This window comes from Drosophila rhopaloa, unplaced genomic scaffold (genome assembly GCF_018152115.1).
Source record: "Drosophila rhopaloa isolate 14029-0021.01 unplaced genomic scaffold, ASM1815211v1 contig_3, whole genome shotgun sequence".
NCBI lineage: Eukaryota > Metazoa > Arthropoda > Insecta > Diptera > Drosophilidae > Drosophila > Drosophila rhopaloa.
In genome coordinates, this window is record NW_025335123.1 from 14096151 (window position 1) to 14121433 (window position 25283).

General features: G+C 41.7%; 7 protein-coding genes across 11 annotated transcripts in view; 1 reads left to right on the forward strand and 6 right to left on the reverse strand.

The window, feature by feature from the left end:
• LOC108048984 (flotillin-2) overlaps positions 1–25283 on the forward strand; it is a 110647-nt gene that overhangs the window by 79091 nt on the left and 6273 nt on the right. For 2 of the 4 annotated variants that reach the window (XM_017129963.2, XM_017129964.2), the window contains exons 3-5: positions 19309–19496; positions 20934–20969; positions 22024–22132. In XM_017129963.2, the coding sequence (XP_016985452.1) occupies positions 19309–19496; positions 20934–20969; positions 22024–22132 (333 nt within the window). Of the gene's footprint in view, positions 1–19308; positions 19497–20933; positions 20970–21993; positions 22133–25283 lie in introns of all 4 variants that reach the window. The other 2 variants (XM_044461310.1, XM_044461311.1) reach the window with 2 other exon arrangements.
• LOC108048975 (glucose dehydrogenase [FAD, quinone]) lies at positions 137–2980 on the reverse strand. Its single transcript, XM_017129954.2, has 2 exons — positions 2595–2980; positions 137–2084 (listed from the first exon to the last, which is right to left on the reverse strand). The coding sequence occupies exons 1-2, from the start codon at positions 2931–2933 to the stop codon at positions 468–470; spliced, it is 1956 nt and encodes a 651-aa protein (XP_016985443.1). The 5' UTR covers positions 2934–2980; the 3' UTR covers positions 137–467.
• On the reverse strand, positions 3256–5552 carry LOC108048989. Its single transcript, XM_017129973.2, has 2 exons — positions 5316–5552; positions 3256–4758 (listed from the first exon to the last, which is right to left on the reverse strand). Exons 1-2 carry the CDS (start codon positions 5518–5520, stop codon positions 4643–4645), a joined length of 321 nt encoding a protein of 106 aa, XP_016985462.1. The 5' UTR covers positions 5521–5552; the 3' UTR covers positions 3256–4642.
• On the reverse strand, positions 7935–9970 carry LOC108048985 (glucose dehydrogenase [FAD, quinone]). Its single transcript, XM_017129968.2, has 2 exons — positions 9342–9970; positions 7935–9281 (listed from the first exon to the last, which is right to left on the reverse strand). The coding sequence occupies exons 1-2, from the start codon at positions 9959–9961 to the stop codon at positions 8000–8002; spliced, it is 1902 nt and encodes a 633-aa protein (XP_016985457.1). The 5' UTR covers positions 9962–9970; the 3' UTR covers positions 7935–7999.
• On the reverse strand, positions 10781–13010 carry LOC108048976 (alcohol dehydrogenase [acceptor]). The gene has a single exon (XM_017129955.1). It carries the CDS (start codon positions 12728–12730, stop codon positions 10781–10783), a length of 1950 nt encoding a protein of 649 aa, XP_016985444.1. The 5' UTR covers positions 12731–13010.
• On the reverse strand, positions 13411–18343 carry LOC108048983 (glucose dehydrogenase [FAD, quinone]). The gene is made up of 3 exons (XM_044461308.1): positions 18138–18343; positions 15888–16377; positions 13411–15488 (listed from the first exon to the last, which is right to left on the reverse strand). The coding sequence occupies exons 2-3, from the start codon at positions 16267–16269 to the stop codon at positions 13990–13992; spliced, it is 1881 nt and encodes a 626-aa protein (XP_044317243.1). The 5' UTR covers positions 16270–16377; positions 18138–18343; the 3' UTR covers positions 13411–13989.
• LOC108048986 lies at positions 22735–25256 on the reverse strand. 2 transcript variants are annotated; one of them, XM_017129970.2, is made up of 2 exons: positions 25239–25256; positions 22735–24511 (listed from the first exon to the last, which is right to left on the reverse strand). In XM_017129970.2, exon 2 carries the CDS (start codon positions 24453–24455, stop codon positions 23169–23171), a length of 1287 nt encoding a protein of 428 aa, XP_016985459.1. In that variant the 5' UTR covers positions 24456–24511; positions 25239–25256; the 3' UTR covers positions 22735–23168. The 2 variants fall into 2 exon arrangements, with proteins under 2 accessions (XP_016985459.1, XP_016985458.1); XM_017129969.1 differs by lacking the exon at positions 25239–25256 and adding an exon at positions 24567–24632.

Here is a 25283-nt window from a genome sequence, read left to right on the forward strand (position 1 = left end):
TTGAAGGCCTAGATAAGCCTATATTATTTATGATATATTAAAGTGCTTTTAATTAAAACAAAAACATGTGGAACATTTTAAAACATTCTGAGGTTCTTTCCTCTTTTTCTTAAGCAAAAAAAATGTTCTTTAAATATATTTGTTCTGAATACCATTTTTTTATTAACCAACTATTGTATTAGTTTAGTAAGGCTTCAACAAATTTGGCTTAGAAATAGAAAAAAAAACAATAACCTTAAATATGTACAACTTTCATTTTGTCGAAATTCTTTACAAGTTTTCAAAAAAAAAAAAAATACGACATCATTTTAAATCTTATTTAATACATAAAAAAAAGGTTAGCTGTTTAGGAAGCTTAAGTAACCTCATGGTAATACTTTATGCACTTCACTTTGATATCGACAGCTTGTTGACAAGTTGCCATTTGTGATGGGGATTGTGTTTGGAATTGGCAAACTAATTAAAAACTAGAAATCATCCGCATGCATGTGCGGCACCCAGAGACCTCCGTCGCCGCCAAGAACACTGCCATGGTTATCCTCCCGGATGAAGTGGGCTGCCCTTTCGCCGATCATCACCGTGGCAGCATTGGTATTGGAACTGACCACGGCTGGCATTATGCTGGCATCCGCCACCCGGAGGTTATCCAATCCATGGAGCCGCAGGCGGGGACTCACACAGGCCTGGGGATCAGAGAAGGGACCCATTTTCACGGTGCCCGACTGGTGGTAGCAGGTGATGGTGAAGTACCTGGCATAGCATCGCCAGTACTCCTCACTGGGATACTGGCTGTCCAGGTGATCGCACTCCGCAATGGGAATGTGAGCCATTTCAGCTTGATGATCCCGGAAGGATTTGGTCTGCACCAGGGACTCAATGTACTGAATGCCCCGCATCAAGGTGGCCACATCCTCCGGTTCGGTTAGATAATTACTGGTCAGGATGGGTGGCTCACTCGGATCCGGACTCCTCAAACGCAATTCACCTTTGGCCAACGGATGGGAGAGTAGAACGAACACACAGAGCAGATGGGAGTCCCTGAGGTATTCCTGCAGAGGCTGGACATATTGCTCCTGGAAGGACAGACCCTTGGTGAAGATCTCCAGCGATGGGTGATCGCCTCGCTGGAAGAACAGGTGATGATTCTCCGTATCGGGATAGGGACTTTTGCTGCTCGCATTGGTGTTGATGAAGGACACCAAGGAGGCGGTGCTGTGAGTGGCCAAGGGTCCTTTACGATGGATGAGGTAGTCGTATATGGCATCCAGCATGCCCTTCTCGGTGATTGGCTCGGCCTGACCCTCGTCCAGTCGCAGAAAGAGTGGCACCAGCACATGGTCCTGCAGGTTGGCCCCCACTCCCGGTAGATCCACCTCCACCGGTATGTCCAGTTCCTCCAAATGCTCGGCGGGACCAATGCCGGAACGCAGGAGGAGAGCTGGCGAATCGATGGCGCCGGCAGAGAGCACTACTTCCCTGGTGACCCCAACTTGATGGCTTCGTCCGGCCTTTTCAAAGGTGACCGCTGTCACCATATCGTCATCCAGATGCAGTTTCGTCACCTTGGCCCTCTTCACCACATGGAGATTGGGTCGGGTGCGGTGCACGGATCCCAAGTAACCCTTGGCCGTGCTCATCCGTTGACCCGACCTCACCGTTCCCGGCACATGGGCATAGCCCGTCTCACTGCCCTCCTCGAATCGCTCCACATAGGGCTGGCCCAACTCCCGGGCACCGTCGATGATCAACTGGTGTATGGGGTCATCCTGCCGCTCGAAGGGACCGATGGTCACATAGCCCTTGGGACGGGTGGCATTTCCCTGGGGTGTCACGGATCGTTCAAAATAGGGCAGGACGTCATCGTAACTCCAGCCCCTGTTTCCCATTGCCGCCCAGCCATCGAAGTCCTTGCGATTTCCTCGGATATACAACATGGCATTAGCCCCACCAGATCCTCCCAACATCCTTCCACGCGGCCAATAGCAGCGACCATCCTTCATCGCCTGACAGGATTTGTCACTGGGCTCTGTGAAGTAGTTCCACGTGAATTCCGAGTGCTGCAGGCCAAAGAATAACGATGGCAACTAAAGCAGATTACAAGTGGATTAGTTGACATGGCTAATATTTAGTCAATTTGATGGAAATACATGTGTGTGAAGGAGGCTTGGGATTGAATTTAATCCTTAGTTGTATAAATCTCAAGGTCATGGAAATTAATTTGGGAGCATCGAATAACAGCTCACCAAAAGGAAAACTAACTAAAATTATTAACTAAGATTAAAAACAGTTAAAATCATCTTTACATCCATTATTAAACCATTATTTTACTTTGGAACATGCAATATATTTATATTAAAATATAATATTTCAAATGGAAAATAATTAATAATAAATCTAGAGTCTTTGATTTAGGGAAGTTTAAGTTAGAGAAGCTCAACTGTAGAATGTTTTGCACAACAGAAAAATGTTTGTTTATATAGAGCTTGATAAATGCCTGCATGCAAATAACATTATCTGCAAGATTAAAAAGCAGTTTATGACCTCATTGTGTTCGTCTTTTGAGTGCGGTAATTACGTTCAAATGCTGGACTAACCTCGGATTCGACGGGTGGATCTCCGCCCGCCTCCAGGACGAGTACTCGCCACTTGGGATTCTCGCTGAGCCGGCTGGCCACCACGGCTCCAGCGGATCCTGCTCCAATGACCACAAAATCATACGGCTGACTCAGATCCCCCCTGTAATCCGGTGGCCACTGGCTGGCAGGTGAAACGAGGCACTGGGCGGAGAGGAGGGATTGCAGGAGGACGGTGACCATGCCACTCCACAATCCGATGGCTGGTGGAGCGGGGCCAGTGGCATTGCCATTGCCACATGGATTCGGTCCAATGGCCACCGCATCCGATCCAAGATTCTGGCTGCCGGAGTGCGACATTGCGTTTGCCACTCGATGGGACGCGATTCTTTCTAGTTCTGAGGCGATCGCGATGCTGGAGAATTGCTTTTATAGCCGGTCGTCTGATAAGCGGGTACAGTGCATTCTCCCCCTGCGGCAACCAACCGTCGAGGACGTTGACTCCGCCAACGGCGAAGCGCGTGCAAATGTGTCACAAATGTACACGAAAAAAAAAAAAGTTTTTAAATAGCAATCGATTTGATTTATCATTACACAGACAAAATAAAGTAAACACATTATTGTTTAAATCCTTAAAAAAAAAAATTTTTTTTTTGGTAAGATCTATATATTCAAAAGTGGACATGTTGAAATTCAAAAACTTGAAAGAAATTCAAAAACTTGAAAGATACTCATAAACTTTAATCCTTTCGCCTGTTATTAAGGTTTTACTAATTATCCAAATCATAATTTTCCAGCATTGATACCCAATTTCAGGTCCAGATTAGGAATCAGAAACTTATACTCTCATTAATAGAAAACAAAAAAAAAGATCACATATCTTTTACACTGTGTAGTCCATTACATTTCTCAGATTTTTGCCTTTTTCTGGGGATTCAGCAAAAGTCGATTTCTATTCTGCTTTCGTTCGTGACCACACGTTTATAGCTATTATTATAAAAAAACCTATAACTCGATGGAACCCATCTATTACACTAAACATAGAGCTATCAAAATTATATCGAAACCCAAAGAAAAGGTGGGGAAAATTTGTGATTTCTATTTTCTTTGTCCATTAAATGCCTACAAACTTAGAAATTTCTATATGTATTTGCTTATGCAAATGAGAAAATAGTCATTTTAAAAAGGTATATAATCAAATATCTTTTAAATTTTCAAAAATGAACATTGCTTTAATACCTCATTAGAAGCCATAATTATTTTTGTGTGTGTATCGGCATCATCATCATTAGCAGCAGAATCCTAATCGAAATCTGCTCTTGTTTGAGTGACATTTCCAGTTCTGAAATGGGTGTAAACCTCTAATTCATCTCAGTTGCAAGCTCATTCGAACTAAATTCTTCCAATTACATTATATTGCTATATATGTAGCAACCATAAGCAATATAATTATCGATTAAGTTCAATAAAAAATATATGTTTCTTTTTATTATTGATAACGAGACCAATTGGTCATTCATTTTCCGCAGAAAAGCTGTAGTTTCATCATTAAACAGCAATAAACTTATTCAAAGATAATTTTATTTTGGTTTTTGTGGGAAAACGATAGTTTACATTATAACAGAAATTTCTTAGTTGTAATTTTGTGAGAATTTTTCATCTGCATCACTGTACTTTAATCCCCTTTCGCTCAAAAAACAAAGTAGGGTAAAAAAAAAGAGCAAAAACAATATATAATAGAGAGTTCCCCGATAACAGATTCAGATAACAAATTGCTTTTGAGACTGAGTTATCCCAATTGCACACTTTTTATCGCTACAAAAAGTCATAACCAGATAAAACAAGTCTCATAAACTCATTTATAGCATTTTGCTCAACACAAACGCACATACAAAGTCAACAAGCAAAACAGAAAAAAAAAAGAAAAAACAAAACAAAACAAGGCAACTGAAAAACGCCAAAATAAACGCTTAACAGAGTAATTAAAAGTGGTGCTTAAAAAGGCGCTTAAAAATTAGAGATAATTATTTTTGGGGTGGCCAAGAATCCAGGCTAGCGCCACCTGGCGGTCAGAGCCCGCTGTTCATGGCCGTGCGAATAAATTGAACGGGGGCGGGGGGCACGGCATTCGCAGCGGCCGCAATCAGATTGCCCACGGGCGCGAAATTTAAACCAGCACTCAGATCTGCAACAATATTAAAAGATATTGTGTTTGGTATCATATAACTTACAACTTTCATATAAAAACTTAAAACTGTTGGTTGATTGCTTGAATTGTGTTTTAAGTCGAATAATTCTAACATAAAAATTGTTTTTTAACTTTTACAAATAAAAATACCACGGATTTTCTTATAACAAGAACTACCAAAAATTATTTTAATATCAGTCTAATTTTTTTCTTTAAAAGACAATGTCTAAAATTAATGTCTAATTTGGTAATGTTGAAATTTTTGTAAATCTTTTTTTTTATAATGCCAAATTGATAATCTTGTAAATATGATAATTATTTAGAACATTTTTTAGGTTCCTATTTTTGTGTAACTTTAGTTTGCACTTAACTAGCAACATCACAATAATAGGGAATTTACATGTTTAAATGACAGAACAGGTTCCTTTTAATGTAACTCCTGCAGGCACTTTACTACCAAAAATTATAATAAAAGGGAATATATATTTTTAAATAGATAGTAGTGAACAGAATTTGGGAAGCAATAAAACATATTATTTGATTTCAAAACCTACCAGAAGGATCGTTGATGGGCACGGTATCGGCACCATTTCCGGTTCCTGTTCCAGCAGCAGTTCCCGATCCGGCACCCGTACCCGTCACCAAATCCTCGGCCAGCAGAAACTGCTGCGGATTGGCCTGGCTGCCGACCAGGAGCAGCATCACCATCACCATCACCATGGGAATCCAGTTGAGGGGCAGCTTCACCGGGAGCGTCATCTTGCGATCAGTGGCGGACGTGGACTGACCCGCTCAATCGCCGCGCACTCGCATGAAAAGTCTCGAAAACCTTTTCCGATTCGCGGCCCAAAGCAAAGCCATGGCCCACTGGGGCACCCAAACTGGTCAAACTCGTAAGCTTCGCGCTGCCATTTGCCATTTCAGTTCAGTGGCCGCTCATAAATTACGGGCTGCAAACGATTCAGAACAATGCCGCCAATGCATTGATAAAACTCTGAGATACTTATTAACTTTCTAGTAAATTTTATCAATTTTAGATTGATCTTACAAGAAATGCATAGGATATTAAACTCGATGAAATGCAGATAAAGTACATTTTATTTGTGGTTAATATATAAAAAAGTAAAAATGGATAAATGTAAATTCGTAAATTTAATTTAAACGATTCAGAACAATGCCGCCAATGCATTGATAAAACTCTGAGATACTTATTAATTTTCTAGTACATGTTATCAATTTTAGATCGTTCTTACAAGAAATGCATTAGGATATTAAACTCTATGAAATGTGGATAAAGTACATTTTATTTGTGGTTAATAAATAAAAAAAGCATAAACGTATAAATGTAAATTCGTTAATTTATAGATAATGTTGTATTTTATTTTTCTATATTTTAATCTATTGATTAAATGTATCCTTATATTAAATGTATAAATGACAAGAAAGGAAAGCTAACTTCGGGCGGAGCCAAAGTTGAAATACCCTTGCAGAATATTCTGTAAATTATATTCTTCAAAATTATTCATATGATGCATTCTTAATACTCATAAAAAATCCCAACTTCCTAACTTTAAAAACAACAAAGTTATGGCATTTCCAATCGTTCAGTTATATGGCCGCTATAGGATATAGTCGGCCGATCCCTATGAAATTTGGTGGGTCGGATTTATTGGCCAAAAATAAAACCCATAGAAAATCCCAACTTCCTAACCTTACAAACACCCAAGTTATGGCATTTCCAATCAATCAGTTATATGGCGGCTATAAGATATAGTCGGCCGATCCTTATGAAATTTTGTAGGTCGGATTAATTGGCCAAAAATAAAACATATAGAAAATCCCAACTTCCTAACTTTAAAAACACCAACGTTATGGCTTTTCCGATCGTTCAGTTATATGGCAGCTATATGATATAGTCGCCCGATCCGGCTCGTTCCGACTTATATACTACCTGCAATAGAAAGACAACTTTTGGGAAAGTTTCAAGCAGATAGCTTTAAAACTGAGAGACTAGTTTGCGTAGAAACGGACGGACGGACAGACGGACAGACAGACGGACAGACAGACGGACAGACGGACATGGCTATATCAACTCAGGAGGTGACCCTGATCAAGAATATATATACTTTATAGGGTCGGAAATGTCTCCTTCACTGCGTTGCAAACTTTTGACTGAAATTATAATACCCTCTGCAAGGGTATAATAAATGATAATGTTGTATTTTATTTTTCTATATTTTTATCAATTGATTAAAAATATCCTTAAATTAAATTTATAATTGATAATGTTGTATTTTTTTTTGTTCTATATTAAATTTATTAATTAATTAAATTTATCCTTAAATTAAATTTATTACCATATCCTAAGCTTTATAGGATAAAGTCGCAAACAGCAAACAACACTAATATACTCTCATAAAAATCTAACTGACTACAAAATCATAAATAATGGCAAGCAAAACTGCAAAAGTTCAAAGCGCTGGGAAATGTTATATGAAGTATTCGCTGTTAAAAGTAAAATGAAAACTTAACTGAATTGAATTGAAAATGGAAAACTGACAACTGGCAACTGCGGCAAGAGTCAAATGAATGCCAAGATCATTACCAAAGCAAATTAGCTGACCTGGGGAATGGCAACAATGGATAGTTCGCCATTACATGGTTGGGCACTTGCTAAATTCAATTGATATATGGATTGCTAATCGCAGTGGCTGACTTCGTTGACTCCCAGGCAACTGTCCAATGCCATATGTGTCCCATTAGCCAGGCATGCACTTCATTTACTCATTTACAAAGGGCTTATCTAGGTTGCAAGATCGTTTTCCTTTCATTTTCATAAATATCTTCCCATGCCCGCAAAACGAAATGTTTATTTATAAAGGTTTTCTTGTTGCGTGAGTTACGCAGTTGAGTTTAAATTGAATAAGGAATTGTTATTGATGAATATTCTGCTTAAATCTATATTAAAGGTTGCAGTTTACTAAAATAATTATAGGTATATAAACATTATCATGCAATTAAATCCTTCAAATGATACGAAAAGTAGAACCCAGTAGTTTAAAGCTAAATACAAATTGTATATTTGTTAAAATAGCACGCCCTTTTAAGGCAATAAATAGTTATTGAAGAGGCTTTTGACATGTTTAAGTTCCCATTAAGTCACACGCCATATATTCAGTATAGAAATTATTTTATTGTTGTTAAATTATGGTGCAAATGGTTGGATATTATTGGGCACTTAACTCCACCCGCCATCGCGATAGTGACGCCAATCCTCCTTGATCATGTCCGCTCCCCTTTCCGCCAGCATCAAAGTCGGGGCATTCGTGTTGCCCGTGGGAATGGTGGGCATAATGCTGGCATCGATCACCCGCAGTCCCCGCATTCCCCTCACCCTCAGCCGGGGATCCACAACGCCGGCGGGATCGGAAACGGGGGCCATCTTGCAGGTGCCCACCGGATGGTATATCGTCTGCGAATAGAATCTAGCCAAACACTCCCAAAAGGCATCGCTTAGGTATTCCACCTCCGGACAATTGCGCCACTCGTAGATGTTCATCGTGGCGTTCAGGGATTGCATCACCGGCGTTTGGGTCAGACGATGGGCCATCTTCAGGCCCTCCACCATCACGGCCATGTCGTGCGGATCGTCATAGTAGTTGGCATGGATGCGGGGATGAATCTTGGGATCGGGTGAGACTATCTGGAGGAATCCCCGCGAGCGGGGACGCATCACCAGGGGGGCTATCACAAAGGAGTCTTGGTAGATCACCGGCTCGAATGTCTCCGCATAGTTGTCCAATGTGATTGCGGCTCCCCTGCGTCCGACCAATCCACCATCTGCTCCATAACTATAGCTGCCCATGAACAGCTGGACATCGGGCCAATCCAGTCGGGGATCCTGATAGCGAGTGCTGAAGAAGCCCATCACCTCGCTTACGGGCATGGCATAGAAGAAACTATCGTGTCCTTGCAGGAACTCCTCCACCGCCTCTTCGTTCATCCTTTCGGGCACAATGAAGGAGAGATGGCGATCCAGGCCACTGTCGAAGGTGTATGTGGCTCCCGAGGTGGAGATGTGATCCTGGAGATTGCCACCCACGCCGGGCAGGTGCTGCACCACCTGGATGCCCAGTGGCTCCAGTTGCTCCCTCGGCCCCACTCCGCTGACCATCAGGAGTTGCGGACTGGCCAGTGCGCCGGCCGACAGGATCACCTCCCTTTTGGCCCGGACCACATGCTTGGCCAGACCGTATTCGAAGGCCACTCCCATGGCCCGATGCGATTGCGGATCGATCAGGAGTTTCTCCACAAACGCTTTCAGCACGATATCCAAATTGGGACGCTGCCAACTCCGGCGAATGTATCCCTTATTGGCACTGCAACGCAGGCCATCCCGCAGTGTTCCATGGGGCGGGGCAAATCCAGTCTGGGATCGACCATTGAAGTCCAAATCGGGATGGACCATGCCCAGCTGTTGGGCGGCCCTCATGAAGATGTCCAAAAGGGGTGAGGTGAATCTAGATTTTACCAATAAAAAATATATAACCAAATCAATGGAAAAAAACAAACCAACTCACCTATATCTTTCCACGGAGATGGGTCCACCGTGACCATGATAGGGATTGTGTTCAAAGCCGGGCACTCGCATGTCCTCTGTCTTTCGGAAATAGTGGAGGATATTGGCGTAATCCCAGCCAGGATTACCCAGTGCCGCCCACTGATCGTAGTCCCGCCTATTACCGCGTATATACATCATGGCATTGATGGAGCTGCAGCCCCCAAGAACTTTGCCCCTGGGCCAAAAGCAACGCTGATCCTCCATGGCCAGGCAATAGCGATCCGAGGGCTCCGTCGAGTATTTCCAATCCCAGGGGCTTCGCTGGAATACCGGATACAATTGGGGCAGATCAATGAGCAGGGGCTCATCCCCGCCAGCCTCCAGGAGGAGGACACTCCATTCGGGATTCTCCGAGAGTCTGGCGGCCAAAACACAACCAGCCGATCCACCACCAATCACAATAAAGTCATAGGATTTGCGCAGTTCTTCGATGTGTATCGAACGAACCCGATGCGGTTCGTCCACAATATCCAAGCGCTGCTCGAGGATTCCCTTATTGAGGAGCAGGATGACCATGGCCGAGGGACCGATGGTCAGCAGGAACCGCCACATGGCCACAAACGTGTTGATCGCCGTCATCGTGAAAACCCAACTGACTGGCTTTCGATGGGAACTATGAATCTTACTCCATCCGAATTTGCTGATTCAGCTGGAGCCGAAATTCGCTGATCCAGAGCCACCGTTTCTGTGAGTGCATTGACCAATGTGAGGGTCGTTCTGCAATCCCAGCTACTTAATTAATTACACTGGCCTGCAAAATAAATATTCCAAAAGAAACTCCAACAAAATATATTCATTAAAGTTGTCTGTTGGTAATATTGTTATTAAACAGGCGTTTTTAAAGATATTTATCTTCAAGAACGATGTACTATTTTTATATATTTAGTACTTAGTGTATTTAACCTATAACCCAAGCAGAACAATAAACAAATGGCACAAGCAAAACAAAAGAAAAACCCAAAAGTGTGGGGAAAAAAAATGCAATAAGCGAATATACGTACATACATATATATATTGAAAAGTAAAAGAATTCTCATGAAAGCAATTAAAAAAGTTTATATGCAAATCAATATGCTTATTAAGAATTTACAATGGTCTTGACTTTGAAATATTCTTTGGGTAATAATATTAAAAATATTAATAGGAATTATATTCCCAATTAATGGAAATAATGTAAAGTTAATATGAAGTCTATTCCCACATCGAAGTACTTTTTGATTGGTTCTTAAATAAAAGTCTTTGAATTCTGTATGTTCTTCCAAAAACAAGTTTTTAGTCGATAAATATGGTAAAGATTTTAATGTTTTGAAGGTAGTAAATATACAACTAGCGTAAATTAGTCTACAAAGCTATCACTTTTTGGCAGCAGTTTCTCTAAGAATGTATTTAGAACTTAGTTCAGCATTCCTGGAGCACCTCATTATCCTCCTGCCGATCCTCGAGGATCATTTGGGCTCCCTTCTCCCCGATCATCATGGCAGGTCCATTCGTATTACCCGCCGGCAATTCCGGCATTATGCTGGCATCCACCACGCGAAGTCCTTTGACACCATGAACCCGCAGTCGTTCATCCACCACGCCCCCCTCCTCCTGGGAATCCATGCGGCAGGTGCCCACGGAATGCCAGGCGCCCACATAGAAGTACCGGATGTAGCACAGCCAATAGTCATCCGAATCGGGTATCAATATATCGCATTCGGCGAGTGGAGGCATCCAAAAACGTAGGCCACATCGGCGGAAAGATCGGGTATTGGTCAGCCCTTGAATGTATCTCACATAGCGGAGTAGCGTCTGCTGATCCTCTAGAGCCTCGCCATAGTGGTTCTCGATTTTGGCCTGGTCCGAGGAATCCTTGCTGGAGAGACTCACTTTTCCGCGTGATAAAGGACGCAATAGCGAACCCATAATCTGCAGCAGATCCCATTTCTTCAGGGCATCTTGCTGAGCCTCAATCAAGTCCGACCGGAAACCCAAGTAGCCAAAGCTCCCGGTACTTCCCTTTGGCAGAAGAGTGTGGGCCACCACATGGAGATCGGGTTCGCCGAGGGTGGAGCTCGGTGAACTGGAGTTGATGTAGCCCATCATGTAGAAGCCGCTGGCCAAAGGACCCTGTTGATTTTCCAATAGATATTTGGTAACCGAAATGGGAGCATAGGGATTGTCTGTGGGATCGCGAGTACTATTCACGGCACAATTTGAGCCGAAGAGCAGGAACAGCGGCAGCATGCCATGATCCTGGAGATTACGACCCACTGGCAGGTCCTGATGGATGGGTATATCCCACTTTTGAAGCTCCTCCCGTGGACCGATGCCCGAAAGCAGCAGCAACTTGGCGGAGTTAAGGGTTCCAGCACTCAGGATCACTTCTCCCGAGGCTTTCGCCGTGTGCTCCACACCATTTAGGGTATAAACCACACCAGTGGCCTGGTTTCCCTCTGGATTTATGAGCACCCTCTGAACTTGGGCACCTCGTATCACTTTGAGATTCGGTCTTCTATTCACCCGATCATTGGCCAAATACAAACGAGCACTGCTGGCCCTGCGACCTTGGTTGATGGTCACGGGCACATGATGGGTGTAACCGAAGGTGGAACCCGCTATCAAGGGCTGCTTCATCCGGCGAACACCCAATTCCGAGGAGCCCGAGTAGATGAGATTGGCCAACTTCAGGTTGAGACTATTCGCCTGAAGATAGGAGAGATTGAGGCGTCGCTGGAGGCGAGTATAGGTCTGCTGGACCTGTGGCCAATCCCAGCCGGTTGTATTCCAGTTCCTGAAGTTCGCCCGACTGCCGGGAATGTAGATATTGCCATTGATGGCTCCACCACCGCCCATCATGCGGCCATGCCACCAGACGCAGCCATGTCCGGATGCCATCGCCTGGCAGCACTTGGGATTGGGTGCAGCTTCATCGAGGAACATGTACCGCTCGTCGTGATGCAGGGCTCCACTTAGGCCAAAGATTTCCGATTCCAGCGGCGGAAGTTGTCCCTCCTCCAGCAGCAGAACCTTCACCCGGCACAGTTCACTCAATCGACTGGCCACAATGGAGCCGGCACTTCCTGCACCCACGACTATATAGTCGTAGCTCTCGATCTCCAATTGATCCTCGGGTGGATTGTGCTGCACCGGCCAGGCTGTGTTGTTGGCCAGGGCGAGACTGGAGGCATTCAGGGCCATGGCCACCGATTCCATTAGCGAAATGCCCAGGCCACTGCTATCCACCGAAAATAATTGTGCCAAGGTATAGGGATTTGCCACAAGAAACGTGAGTAAGAAGAGTGCCCAATGGAGGGTTCTTGGCAACACTAACACCGGTTCGTGTGCCCGCTGATCGACCATCTTCATCTTCAAACTGATTCAACGCTAATGAAATCAACGAACCGGGCGGTACCGCTTTTTAGCCACAATTAAAAGAATGTCGCGCACGATAACCATATCAACGAAATTATACATTTACTCTGCCCGCTTTTATTTTATATTTCGCGCTGCTTTCTGTTTGCCACTCATAAAAAAAACCCGAAAGCAAACATCAAAAATTCAAGCCCATATATATTTATAGCTCTCCTCTGCTCTTGAGGCCCCGGTCAACAGGAGGCGTTTCGGAGTAAAATAATTATACAATAAAACATGTGTTTAGGAAAACACAGCTTTTTAATTGAATTGAAAATATGATTCAATAACGATAATTATAAAGAAATAAATCATCTATAATTGTCGCTGATCTTATATTTAAAGCTGATCAATAAAGGAAATATAATATATATTAATTTCCGTTTAAAATAGATTACAAATTTACAGCTTAAAAATGTTTTCTGAAATATTTGTGACTATTGCAGAATGATCTTAGTAAGCGGACATTTATAATGAAAAGTTATTGGGCCTCACTTAACTAAAAAACAATTTTGAAAATGTTACATAAATGTTTGTACCGCTTTAGTATCAGCTTAACGATACACCTAACTTATCTAGAATGTATCAATTATCGAATCGTGTTTGATATACAAATTAATTTATCGTTAGCGGCGAACGTTTAATTAAGTGAAGCTATAAAATAAAAAACAAATTGAAATTTGAGCGATAAGATAACATTTCCTGACCAACTTAACAGAAACCATTGAAAGACTCTATTTGAATGTTTTTATTGCGCTTACATAAAATTAAAATAAATACAAGGGAGTGCTTATAAAATACTTCAAAAAAAAAAAGAGGGAAGAGCAGAGTTCGATATAATTAATTTTGGATGGGTCAGCTCTATTCCTAAAACATTTACAATTAATTCAAGCACTCACAGACATTCACACTTGGTCCACTCATTTAAACACTCACAAAAGCCAGACATATTCACATACATTCAATGAATGGTTTTTATGAACTGATTTCTCAATTTCTTAGAATTATGTGCAAAAAAAACCAAACCGCAAAGTTTTAAGAGCCCAAAACTAGTGTTGTGTTCTGAGGTATAAAACATGCCAGAGCACTGTTAAAATAAAACAGGTTTTTATGCGGACTGAGTTGATTTTTAAGTTCTTAGTTCAGTTCTTTGATCAGTTAAGAAATCAGCTCGTAAAAACTAGGGCCTAACTACTCTACGAAGAAAGATTCGTTCAGACAATAGTGTTCTTGATCCAGAACTCCTTGATCATGTCGCTGCCCTTCTCGGCGATCATAATCACCGGTGCATTCGTATTGGCGGACACCAACTTGGGCATAATACTGGCATCGATCACGCGCAGTCCCCGGATCCCGTAGACCCTCAGTTTGGCGTCCACGACCGCATCCTTGTCCCAGTAGGGACCCATCTTGCAGGTGCCCACGGGATGATAGATGGTGGACGTGTACCGCCGCACCATGCACTCCCAAAAAGCATCCGTGAAGAGGGGCACCTGTTCGCATCCCGGCCACCGGATGCTCGAAATCCTGGACCCAAAACGCTGCATCGCTTTCGTTCGGGACAATGCCACCGCTATCTTGACTCCCTCGATCAATGTCTTCATATCGAAGTCATCCGTTAGATAGTTGGGGAAGATATACGGATAGTCGAAGGGATTGCCACTCCTCAAGCGGATATTACCCACACTGCGTGGCCTCAGCAACATGGGTATTATGCTCCAGGCATCGCGATTGTTAATCGGTTCGAAGACGGCGCGATAGAAGGCTTCGGTCAATCCATGAGCCTTCCGCAACTGCGATCCCCCGTCGGAGTTCGTCGATCCGGAGACAAAGTGGAACTCAATGTCCGGCCAATCCAGCGTGCTGTTCGCATATTTGGTGTTCACATAGGCCAATCCCTCCACTCCGCCCAGAATGGTCAATGGTCCTTGGCCAAAGACGGCATATTGCAGAACGGTGGACATGGTGTGAAAGCGATTCTCCACTATGGACACGGGCTGATTCACCAGGAAGGTCAGACCACCCAGGCCAATGTGATCCTGCAGATTCTCGCCCACACTCAGCTCCTTGATCAGCGGTATCCGATGTTTGGCCAACTCTTTTCGCGGTCCCACGCCACTCAGCATCAGCAGTTGGGGACTATTCACCGATCCGCCGGATAGGATCACCTCCTTGGTGGCCCGCACATGGTAGAGCTTCTGATCCTTGACAAATTCCACTCCAAATGCCAATTTCGTCACCGGATCGATCATAATGCGAGTGACATGCGAGTTCATTGAGATATGCAAATTGGGACGCAATCTGGCTGGTCTGAGGAATGCCTTCGACGTGGAGCATCGCGATCCGCGACGCGTGGTTCCCTGGGCAATCATAAAGCCCGTCATCTTTTCACCATTCAGATCCCGATTCTCGTAGCCCATCTCCACGCCCGCCTCCACAAAACTGGCCGCCAATGGAGTGTGATATGGTGCCTCGCCCACGGTGAGATAGCCGCCAGTCGCATGATACGGTGTATTGGCCAGATACTGATTGGTATTATCCTCCGACTTCTTGAAGTAGTACAGGGCATCGCGATACGACCAGCTGGGATTGCCCATGGCCTCCCAGTTGTCGTAGTCGTGCTTGGATCCCCGCAAGTACAACATGTAGTTGAGAACGGAGCTTCCGCCGAGAACCTTGCCCCGGGGCCAATTGCATCGACCTCCTTGCATGGCTGGAAAAGAAAGTATAAATTATTAGTTATATAGATATTTGAAGGGTTGAAAAATCAGGGGTCAAAGCTTTAGTTATACAGACGATTGATTTCATAGGGTAGCTATATGAATTCCCGATTTGCCTTTAAAACATTCAATGTAGCCATATGTATGTGTATCTAGTCTTGAAATTCAGTTTGCCAACGGGTTTCGATTTTTGTGTAAAGTCCTTAGAAGATCTATCAAAACTGATATATTTAGTGATTCTTTTTATGGCACAAATAAAATGTGATTTGTAGTGGCTAAATTCTAGAGGGCAACACCAAGATATATTTAGCGAATAAAGATCCGACAATCGGTATACAACAACCACATAAACTTTGCATTAGTGATTTATCAAAGCAATAACCCAAACTCACCCAAACATGAAGTGCCCGATGGTTCCGTCTTGTACTGCCAGTCGATCTTGGAGAGCTGCAGATAGCCAGCCATCAGGGGGACATCAGTGAGTTCCGTTTCATCGCCGCCGGCCTCCAGGAGGAGTACGTTCCAGTTCTCCACCTCCGTGAGGCGATTGGCAACCACCGCCCCCGCCGAGCCCGCTCCTATCACAATGAAGTCATAGTGGTCGAGGATGTCGTCGCCACCGACGTCGCTCGGTTTGGACTCCGGATCGATGATCTCCTCGTACTGGAAATAGGCCACCGCTGCCATCAGCATCGGGATGAACCAACTGTTGCTGGTGGCCGCCGTCACCGCTCCTCCAATTGCCGAGGCGGCTCCCACGATCGCCGAGCTCATTTTCTGGGTCGGGATCGAATGGGTATATATATGGGAATATATATATATTCAATATATAGGTATAATATATATAGGTCGTACGCCCGACCAATTTTAGATGGGACGTGGCTGCAATGACAATACAATTTTTTTCGGGTAAAAAATGTGGTGAAAAGAAGCGGTTTTTAGGGAATAAAGAAATACAGAGAAGTAGTGGACATGACACGAAAAGTGACTTAGACATTTTGTATGTAATCGGGTTATAGGGTGCGATTTTCATACTCAATATTTTGATCACGATCGCATCGCTTCGATCGCGTCGATTTCGTAACTTGCATTTGTTATGCATACATTTGGCTGGCTCTCCACATCGGATTCCCTCAACTCTGTGAAGTATTACGACCCAAGATAATCGTGATCGATAAATCTGGGAGCTAATGATTAACACAAACCATCAACCCAATTTCTCAAGGCAATAAAAGGTTCTATGACAGGTACTTTAAGCATTTATTTAACATGGTTTTTTTTACTGCCAAATATAAATTTCTTTAAACTGTTTTAATCCTTTTAGGTAGATTAATTGTAATCCATTGGGCTTGTTAAATAATAATATTAAGCTGAAGAAATTTAAAGCTTAATTTTTTTTGCTAAACTACAATTTTATTTGGCTATTGAACCCGTTTGGAGCTATTTTCCCAAACGATTTTTCATCTACGTACGTATTATAAATCTTTCGCGTCACGTGCTGCACCCAGTGTTTTGGAATGTAAAAATGTGTGTAATTCGGGTATGGATTGGTTTGAAGCGGGGATGTTTGATGCGGCATCTTTGGTTGAGGGGCCACCCGCGTAAAAGTGAAATCTCCCAGTCTATTATAAAACTTTACTGGGCAGCCAAAAAAAAAAACATAAATAAAACTGAAAAAAAAGCCGCAGCTAGCAACTTTTCACTTCCAGTCAAACTACATGCAACAATTGTGATGCACACTCACAAATTCCCTAACACATTCACTCACACGTACTCCTCCCACTTGCAACCAGTTTGCGTGAATACAGTGCAGCTTCTCTAGCATGAACTTTCTTTGCTAAACACTATCCAACCTATTTAAAAAAAAACTACAGTTAAACTTATGTAAAAGAAACCTAGTTTAGTTCTTGAAAAAAAAAGAAAAAATAAAATAAAACTTGTATTAACCAATTTAAAGAACATTGTTATATTCTAATATATGTTTACAAAAACAGAGTATGCTTTAAAATTTTTTTTTTTAATTTTTTATTCATATAGCAAATAGGCATAGAAATCGAAATGTAGTCGTTTTGTTATAACTGCAAGGGTATATAAACTTCGGCTTGCCGAAGTTTGCTTCCTTTCTAGTTTCTATTGATCTTCAAAATAAGAAGAAGCTAAGAGAAAGAGGGAAAAACATTTCCTCTTGCCAATCTTTTGCATAATCAAAGTCTAGTGACGGCTGCTACTGATGTTTTTTTTTTTTGGTTTTAGTCAATGGCAATTACAAAACTTGTTGTTGTTCCTGCTGTTAGATGTTGTTGTTGCAAACAGGTTGTAAGAGTTGAATGTGCCCACAGATCAAGTTCAAGGTATAAAAAAAAACAATCTACACTGAACAAAAAGTGCAAATGCAACATCGCTGCTAAACGGTTTTGTAAACAGTTGCCAAAGAGAAATGCATAACGCAAAAATAGCGGCATGAATCACTTTCGTTGAGAAAGCTTCTGCGTAGGCGTCGGAGAATTTTTATGCGTATTCTTTTTTGGGTTTTGAGTCCCCATTCTTTTTGTTTGATTTGATTTCTTTTCTTTTTTTTTTACGATTTTCGAGCTTGGCACACTTTTATTTCACACTCTTCTCTCTTTACACTCTTTACTCACTTGGGGAACAAAAAATAACAATTCTCAAATTCCTTAAAGCGATTTGTTTGTTTTTATTCTTGTGCGCACTTTCTTTCTTTTCTTTTATTTCTCTTTAATTCGCCTTTGCGCATGCGTGCGAGTTTTAAAAGCGTATTCAATTCTTTATACGGAGCTCCAAAAAACGACCTCGCGCTTTAAAGTTCGCTTGGTAACTGAAGAAAGAAATGCCGAAGAAACCGCTAAAGATGGCAGCGCTCTCTCCTCCGCTCTCCCAAAACTCCCATTCTCTTTCCTTAACTCTCTTTTTGGCTCTTTGGAGAGCGTAGAATTGCCCTTTTGGGCAGTTTGTCCGTTAGTTTTGTCCATTGCAAATGGACAATGGAAACAATCGGACATTGACAATCACTTCCTGTTTGGCTGGATATATGTTCATATAGTCCATATTGACTTTTGGACTTTGTGACGTGTTTGCCGGCACGTAGCCATTCCATCACTCACACCACTAAAACGAACGCTTCGGCGAAATGCTTTCACTCTTACTATTTGGTCAACTGACCAGAGCCAAAAGCTCCTCGACATTCAGAGGTGGCGGGCTTATTGACACCACCTTTTTGTGGGTCACTGTGCATGTGACGTCACTGGTTAAAGTGATTTGATTTTCGATTTAAACTAAAAAAAAACCCTAGACACTCTGACATAACTCTTTATATAGCTTTTTTCATTCGTTTTTGATATTAGATGATATATCAGTTACGAATAATTATGATATAGTTACGATGCAATTCATTTATTTGTTTTATAAAATTTGAACTTTAAATTATTTCCTCTTAACTGTAATCGAATATGCAAATATAAAATAAGGACTTTCCCATATATATTTATATTTTAAACAACAACTAAATATTTTGAAAAATATTAGAGGCTCCCACATAATTTTATAGTAACTCCTTGAATGGGAGCTACAAGTAGAATCAATAAATCAAGTGTATTTAAAATAGGAAACTATCATTCTGTAGTTGTAGTTAATATATCTCATCTTATGTCATAGAATGAAAAACACTTTAGTTATAGTAAACACCTATATAAAGTGATATAAAATATAAAATATATTGATTTGTGTAAAATAGTTTATTATATTGTTTCAAATTGTAATGCCCTATAATAATCAATACCTATACCTTTTTTCCAGGTGGCTGCTGCGGATCGACCAAGAAGCGTACGATTGTGGGCGGCTGGGCGTGGGCGTGGTGGCTGGTGACCGATGTGCAGCGACTGTCCCTCAACGTGATGACCCTCAATCCGATGTGCGAGAATGTGGAGACCTCGCAGGGTGTTCCGCTGACGGTGACCGGTGTGGCCCAGTGCAAGATCATGAAGGTACGATCCAAGGCCAAAGGTCACCTAGCCCATCTCCTCTGGTTTGTGGGCACTTCTGGCCACCCTTTTCTCTTCTCTGCACCCCCAAATCTGAGCGAAAGTGATTGAAGCTTGCCCGAGTTCGTTTTTCAGTTTCGTATGCAAGATTTGTTGGTTTCTTTCATAATATATATATTAGCCAATATATGCATATATAATCTTAGCCGATTAGAGTGCCGAAGTAGTAGTGAGTTGGTAACCTGCCTGCACCCGTTTCTTCAAACTGTTTATACATATCTCTCTATAACCGATCCGTATTGAACTTACTTTAATCAAATGTTTGGCTCTTTGTTTTGTACATTTCCCGCCCGATTCCCAAGTAATCCAACCTCCATCCCCATCGAATGCATATGTAGCCTAGCAAGTGCTCTCAATCTGACCACCGCCAAGTAAGTTGCGATCATCAATCCCGGCGATCTTCTCACGTAGACCTAGATAAAGCCGTAGACGTAGAACTACACTTAGAACTCATCGTACAACCCACTTTGTTTGTCCCTTTTCTTCGATACCCATTCAAATTAATATTTATTGCCTTATTTTATTCCGCTCCTAATAGTTTTTTCTTAGTTATTTTTCTAGCAAAAGGTAAAAATTGTGGATCGTCTGGCCGTTTTGCTCCTTTATTGATATACGATATTTTTTATTATTAGGTTGAATTTTTATTTTAGGTTTCTTCTTAGCTTTTTGGCCGTGTTGGACAGTTATGTGACTGAAACATCATCGTGATTTTACTTGACTATTACAGACATATCCGTGATCCGGACAGTTTCATGTTTGATTTATAATTGGATATTTTGATTGATCATTCACACCAATTGATTATGTGTTGTCTTTAAAATTATTCATTCCTTTTATATTGACTTTTTCATTATTTAGATTTTACGTTATCACTCGGAGGTGTAGGCACTCTATTAATCAATCATTTAGTCACTATGTTTCGGGATCTGTTGGTCTTCAACTCATTCCTTTACTCGATCACTTAATCTATATTTCACTGAAAAATTTATTTCCTTGTACACTTGATTTTCAGATCATATGTGCAGATAATCGCACAATCTATATTTCTCTAAAAAGTAATAAAAGTTATTTGGTTTTAAAAATTGGAACTCAAAACCTTGATTTCGGTCTTTTAAAATTCGAAAATTTTCGAAAAGCTCCAAATTAAAGAATGATCTGTGATAGTGTACCTATTTCCGGATAAACTCACTGTCTTTATATCATATCAAAGCACTCCACTTGTCTGATCACAAATGAGAATCAGTGAATGCAGCACAAAAAAAGAAAATGCACTTCACTTTCCAGTTAGTCGCAATTATGATCGATTTCTTATATGTACTAAAGATTTGCCTGCCTCAAAATTATGTTCTATTACTTAATTATTTCCATTCGATTTTGCAGTCATCTTCGTATAAGCATAACGAATATAACGACGAGGTATGTTTATTATTGCATTTATTTGATTTAGCATCCTGGGTTTGATTCTTGTTGGTTTTTTGGCCTTCCATCTAAATTTAAAGAAAATCTATATTTATGTATTTCCATTTGTTATCAAGCACCCTAACCACTCACCCACACGCACACACACGCATCCACACATACACAGCTAGCGAAAAGGGATCATGATCCATTCTTTAATATTAAATGCATGTGCTTTTTTTTTTGGGGGCTTTGAAGGCCTTTATTTGTTTTACGTATGCGTTTTACGTTAATCAAAGTCATTCAATCATCATCATCAGAAGCTGAGGAGGAAGAAGAAGGAGAAAGAAAAGTACAGTCTGCAAAATAATACAAAGAAAATATTGAAAATCGAAACCATGTTGATCTCTGTGTTCTACTCTCTTTTTTCTCTACTTTCTTTTCACCACCACCAAAAAAAAAATCGACCAAAAACCCTGCGACCGATCGTTCAACGTCCAACTCATCAACAAAAACTAATCCGCAACTAACTGTAACTGTAAACGAAATCAACTATAATTAACCAAACAAAAACCAAAAAAAAAATAACCACACACACACGCATTCAACCAACAAAAATCATTAAAATCTAAATTGTTCTACTCCAAAAAAAAAAAAAACCACAAAAAATACTGCTCCTCTACCGTTACTGCTACCGTTACTGCTCTGGTTGCTGCTGTTACCGTTATACTCCATGTATCGCTCTATATCTCTATATATACGTTATATATATTTATATAAATCTTTGTCGCCCTGTCTATGTGTGCATGTGCGTGTGTGTGGGTGAACTATAATTAAAACGAAACGAACCAAAAAAAAAAAAAACAAAAACTATACAAATCGAAAATATCCGTGCTCAAAATTAAAAAATATATTTAAAAAAAACAATCAATCAATCGAACCTGCAAAATGCCTTCACACACATGCACACCGAACACTGACATACGGACACAAACACACACACACACACACCCAAAAAACACTTACACACACACACGTACAGATGATGAATGTTTATTATTTCCACCATCAGGCCGACGAACTTCTAGGCACTGCCAGCGAGCAATTCCTGGGCAAGAGCGTCAAGGAGATCAAGCAGACGATCCTGCAGACCCTCGAAGGACATCTGAGGGCCATATTGGGTGAGTACCCAGTCATTGGGATCCAATATCACTAGCTAACCCATCTGTTTCTCATACCTTATGACAGACTTCCAATTTTATACTTAAAATATGAGGCATTGATTTTGCTTTCATTGTCAAATTTGTAGCCCTAAAAAAAGGTTTTTGGTTTTAAAATAGGACCTAGATATTTTTAATATACCCTACATCGAGTTAAAATATTTAAATGCAGAAATGTAGAGAATTATATTAAGAATATATAGTCTTTAAAATCCGGTTTTAGTTTGTCAAGTCATGGTCCCAGAAGTTGAGGTCTAGACTTTTTAAAGATCTTAATTAAAATGGATCGAGGTCACCACACCCTTAATGTAGTCGAATCTTACCTCGTCATATAAAATGTTACTATCTGATATGGGCCAGAAATAGAGTCACATACATTTAAACAAAAAAAAAATAAGATCTATCATATACTAATTCAGCGCAAGGTAACCTTTCTTCAAAGCACAAAAAATATTGCTTATAGATTTCTTTAATGGAGCTTACTAAATGTATTGCATACTTTTGGGAGCAGCCATTAAAAGACGTTTGTTCACTGCGGAATAAATAAAACACAATTGTGTTAATTAATCTTATGCAATCATATGCCGCATTTAAAATTTATTTTTTGTTTGGTTTTGTAACTGCTACGGCTTGAATCATTAATTTCTTTCTCATTCATAATTATATTTTGCCTTTTCAAGACATTTTTTTACGTTTTCCAATTGCTTTTAAATGTAACTTCTTTAATTTTTGTAACGTTCGACATTTGTTATGGTTTTGCTAAGCTTCAGTGTTTTTATGATTTCTGTGTTTGCGCCTCTAATAATTCTAGCAAAGGCCATTTGCTTCTTTTATTTGGCTTTCGATGTTTTTGGGGTTTAAGTTTACCCACTTTTACTAGCATTTCGGTGCTATAATTGTTCTTATGTCTTGGGGTTCAGTTTCAGATGGGTTTTTTTCGGCAAACAACTCAATTTGGAAATGGGCAACCTTATTTGAAACAAATAACAAGGCAGGGTCATTTTTTGTAATACATATCCAGATGGGGCTGATCGAACATATTGATCGCATAGTCCAGTTGATCCAGTTCACGTTCGATGGCTATTTTTCGATTGCGCACGCGCAAAGTGGGCTCCGAAACGGGCATATGATTATATTCCTCGACGAGCTTGCCGTATTTAAAGTGGGCATCCTGGAGGGCAGCGCTCCTCTCGTTTTCGGTCAATGGGGTATAGCCCTCGTAGACGGGTGGCGATTGTGCCGGTGCCGGTGCCTGTACCTGTTCCTGTACCTTCTCCTTGGCCCTTTGATCCTGCAAATGCGATGGTGGTGGCATTATCTCCATTATCTGCGACTTGCGACTAACTTGTGATCTTTGAGATCTCTTCGAAGCCGTGGTGCTTCGCGAGGCCACTGTGCTGTTCGACTTGATGGTGGCATTCGAGCGGACAGTCTCCTGGGAAACGGATCTCTTGGACTTGAGGGTCTTGGCCGAGACACCGCTGCGGGCACTTAAAGGCGCCTCGGGATCGGTGTTCTCTTGGGAACGAGTGGGGATCCTCTGGGATCGACGCGACAGCCGGGACATCCGGGAACATAAAGAAACGTGATCGGCCTGATCACCCTCGCCCTGTTTGGTTGTCATCACTTCTGCTCCGATTCCGTGACCCAATGTCTCGGCTTGGTGACCCATAGTCCCCTCAATTGGGTGACCCTTTTGGTAAGCCACTGTCTGCCCTTGGTGACCCTGATGGGTAGCCACTGCCTGGCCTTGGTGACCCTGATAGTTAGCCACTGTCTGTCCTTGGTGACCCTGATAGTTAGCCACTGCCTGACCTTGGTGACCCTGATAGTTAGCCACTGCCTGTCCTTGGTGACCCTGATGGTTCTGGTGGCAGGGGCAACCGTGGCAGCACTTCCTCGGCGCCCTCTCCTTCTCCCTCCGCTGATCCTCCCAGCCGCCCTGCAGACGCTCCTGCTCCTGGCGCTTGTCCAAATCGCAGCCACATGGATTTGGTGGCTGCCTGCGTCGTTGATCGCTCCTGAAGCCATACGGCTGGGCCAGACCACTCCGCAGATTGGAGGCTTCATGGGCGGCGGCGGACTGGCGTGGACGACGCTGGCTATTCTGGATGCGGGGACGCAGCTTCTCCGCATAGTGGAGCACCACTGGACGCCACAGGGGCACCCGACGGGCATTGGCCGCCGCTAGACACCTGCCATTGGTCTCCATTCGCGAGACATTCTGCTTGTTCTCCTGCAGGAAATCACGACCGCCGCCATGTGACCGTCGAAGCGACGACATCTTACACTTTGTTTTGTATTATTTAGATATATATCGGATTAACTCGATTGTGTGGGCTAAAAATTGAAAATATTTTGTATTGATTTTTCACATAAAGAAACGAAAGAATACTAAAACTTAATCCGGAAGCGAGAGTTGTGCGATTTATTCTGAGGTGTGCGTTTTGGTCGGAGTTTAAAATGATACTGAACTTTCGGAGGCTAGGATATTGACATGTGTGTCGAGGTTAGCGGCAAAGCCTACTTGGCACTGCTTTTTACCTGCCACCCTACAAATTTGTATTTATACAAAATTTATCATTCACCGTTTCTAGTTTCCAGTAATTTCTTGCATTATAAAACATTGACAATAATGCAATAAACACTTAACAGTCTGTTTATGCCTATAATTCAACTAATGTGTATGTGAAATGAATACATTATTATCAAAATATTCCCCTGGGTTTTCTATATAATGGACTGACTTGCAGTAGTCTTCTAGATAACAAGATTTTTGGTTTCCGCAGACACTGGCATGCTAAACGTTCACATTCTTATTAATAATAAACGGGAAGTTTGCTAACCTTAATCGATTCAATTACCTAACTATTATATTATATATTGAATACATTTCCCGACCAACGTTTCCTAGCATTCTTTTAAAGTCAATCTGCAAGACTGGTTATATTTATTACATTTGATACAAATTGTGAGCTACTTTTCTTATTTCTTAGTTTTGAAACATTAAACCTAGGAATTTACTTAAAATTAGAAAAACAAATACAGGGAAAAGGTACTATATTACCTTGGAATCGTCGAGTTTGCATTCTAGTTCTATTTGCGACCTTGA

Coding starts and splice junctions, on each gene's coding strand:
- LOC108048983 (XM_044461308.1), bottom strand. CDS start 16,269: ATGAGCTCGGCGATCGTGGGAGCCGCCTCGGCAATTGGAGGAGCGGTG. Junction 15,489..15,887: donor ATCGGGCACTTCATGTTTGG/GTGAGTTTGGGT, acceptor TTTCTTTTCCAG/CCATGCAAGGAGGTCGATGC.
- LOC108048976 (XM_017129955.1), bottom strand. CDS start 12,730: ATGAAGATGGTCGATCAGCGGGCACACGAACCGGTGTTAGTGTTGCCA.
- LOC108048985 (XM_017129968.2), bottom strand. CDS start 9,961: ATGACGGCGATCAACACGTTTGTGGCCATGTGGCGGTTCCTGCTGACC. Junction 9,282..9,341: donor ATCTCCGTGGAAAGATATAG/GTGAGTTGGTTT, acceptor GGTAAAATCTAG/ATTCACCTCACCCCTTTTGG.
- LOC108048989 (XM_017129973.2), bottom strand. CDS start 5,520: ATGACGCTCCCGGTGAAGCTGCCCCTCAACTGGATTCCCATGGTGATG. Junction 4,759..5,315: donor GCCCATCAACGATCCTTCTG/GTAGGTTTTGAA, acceptor ATATTGTTGCAG/ATCTGAGTGCTGGTTTAAAT.
- LOC108048975 (XM_017129954.2), bottom strand. CDS start 2,933: ATGTCGCACTCCGGCAGCCAGAATCTTGGATCGGATGCGGTGGCCATT. Junction 2,085..2,594: donor ATCCACCCGTCGAATCCGAG/GTTAGTCCAGCA, acceptor AATCTGCTTTAG/TTGCCATCGTTATTCTTTGG.
- LOC108048986 (XM_017129970.2), bottom strand. CDS start 24,455: ATGTCGTCGCTTCGACGGTCACATGGCGGCGGTCGTGATTTCCTGCAG.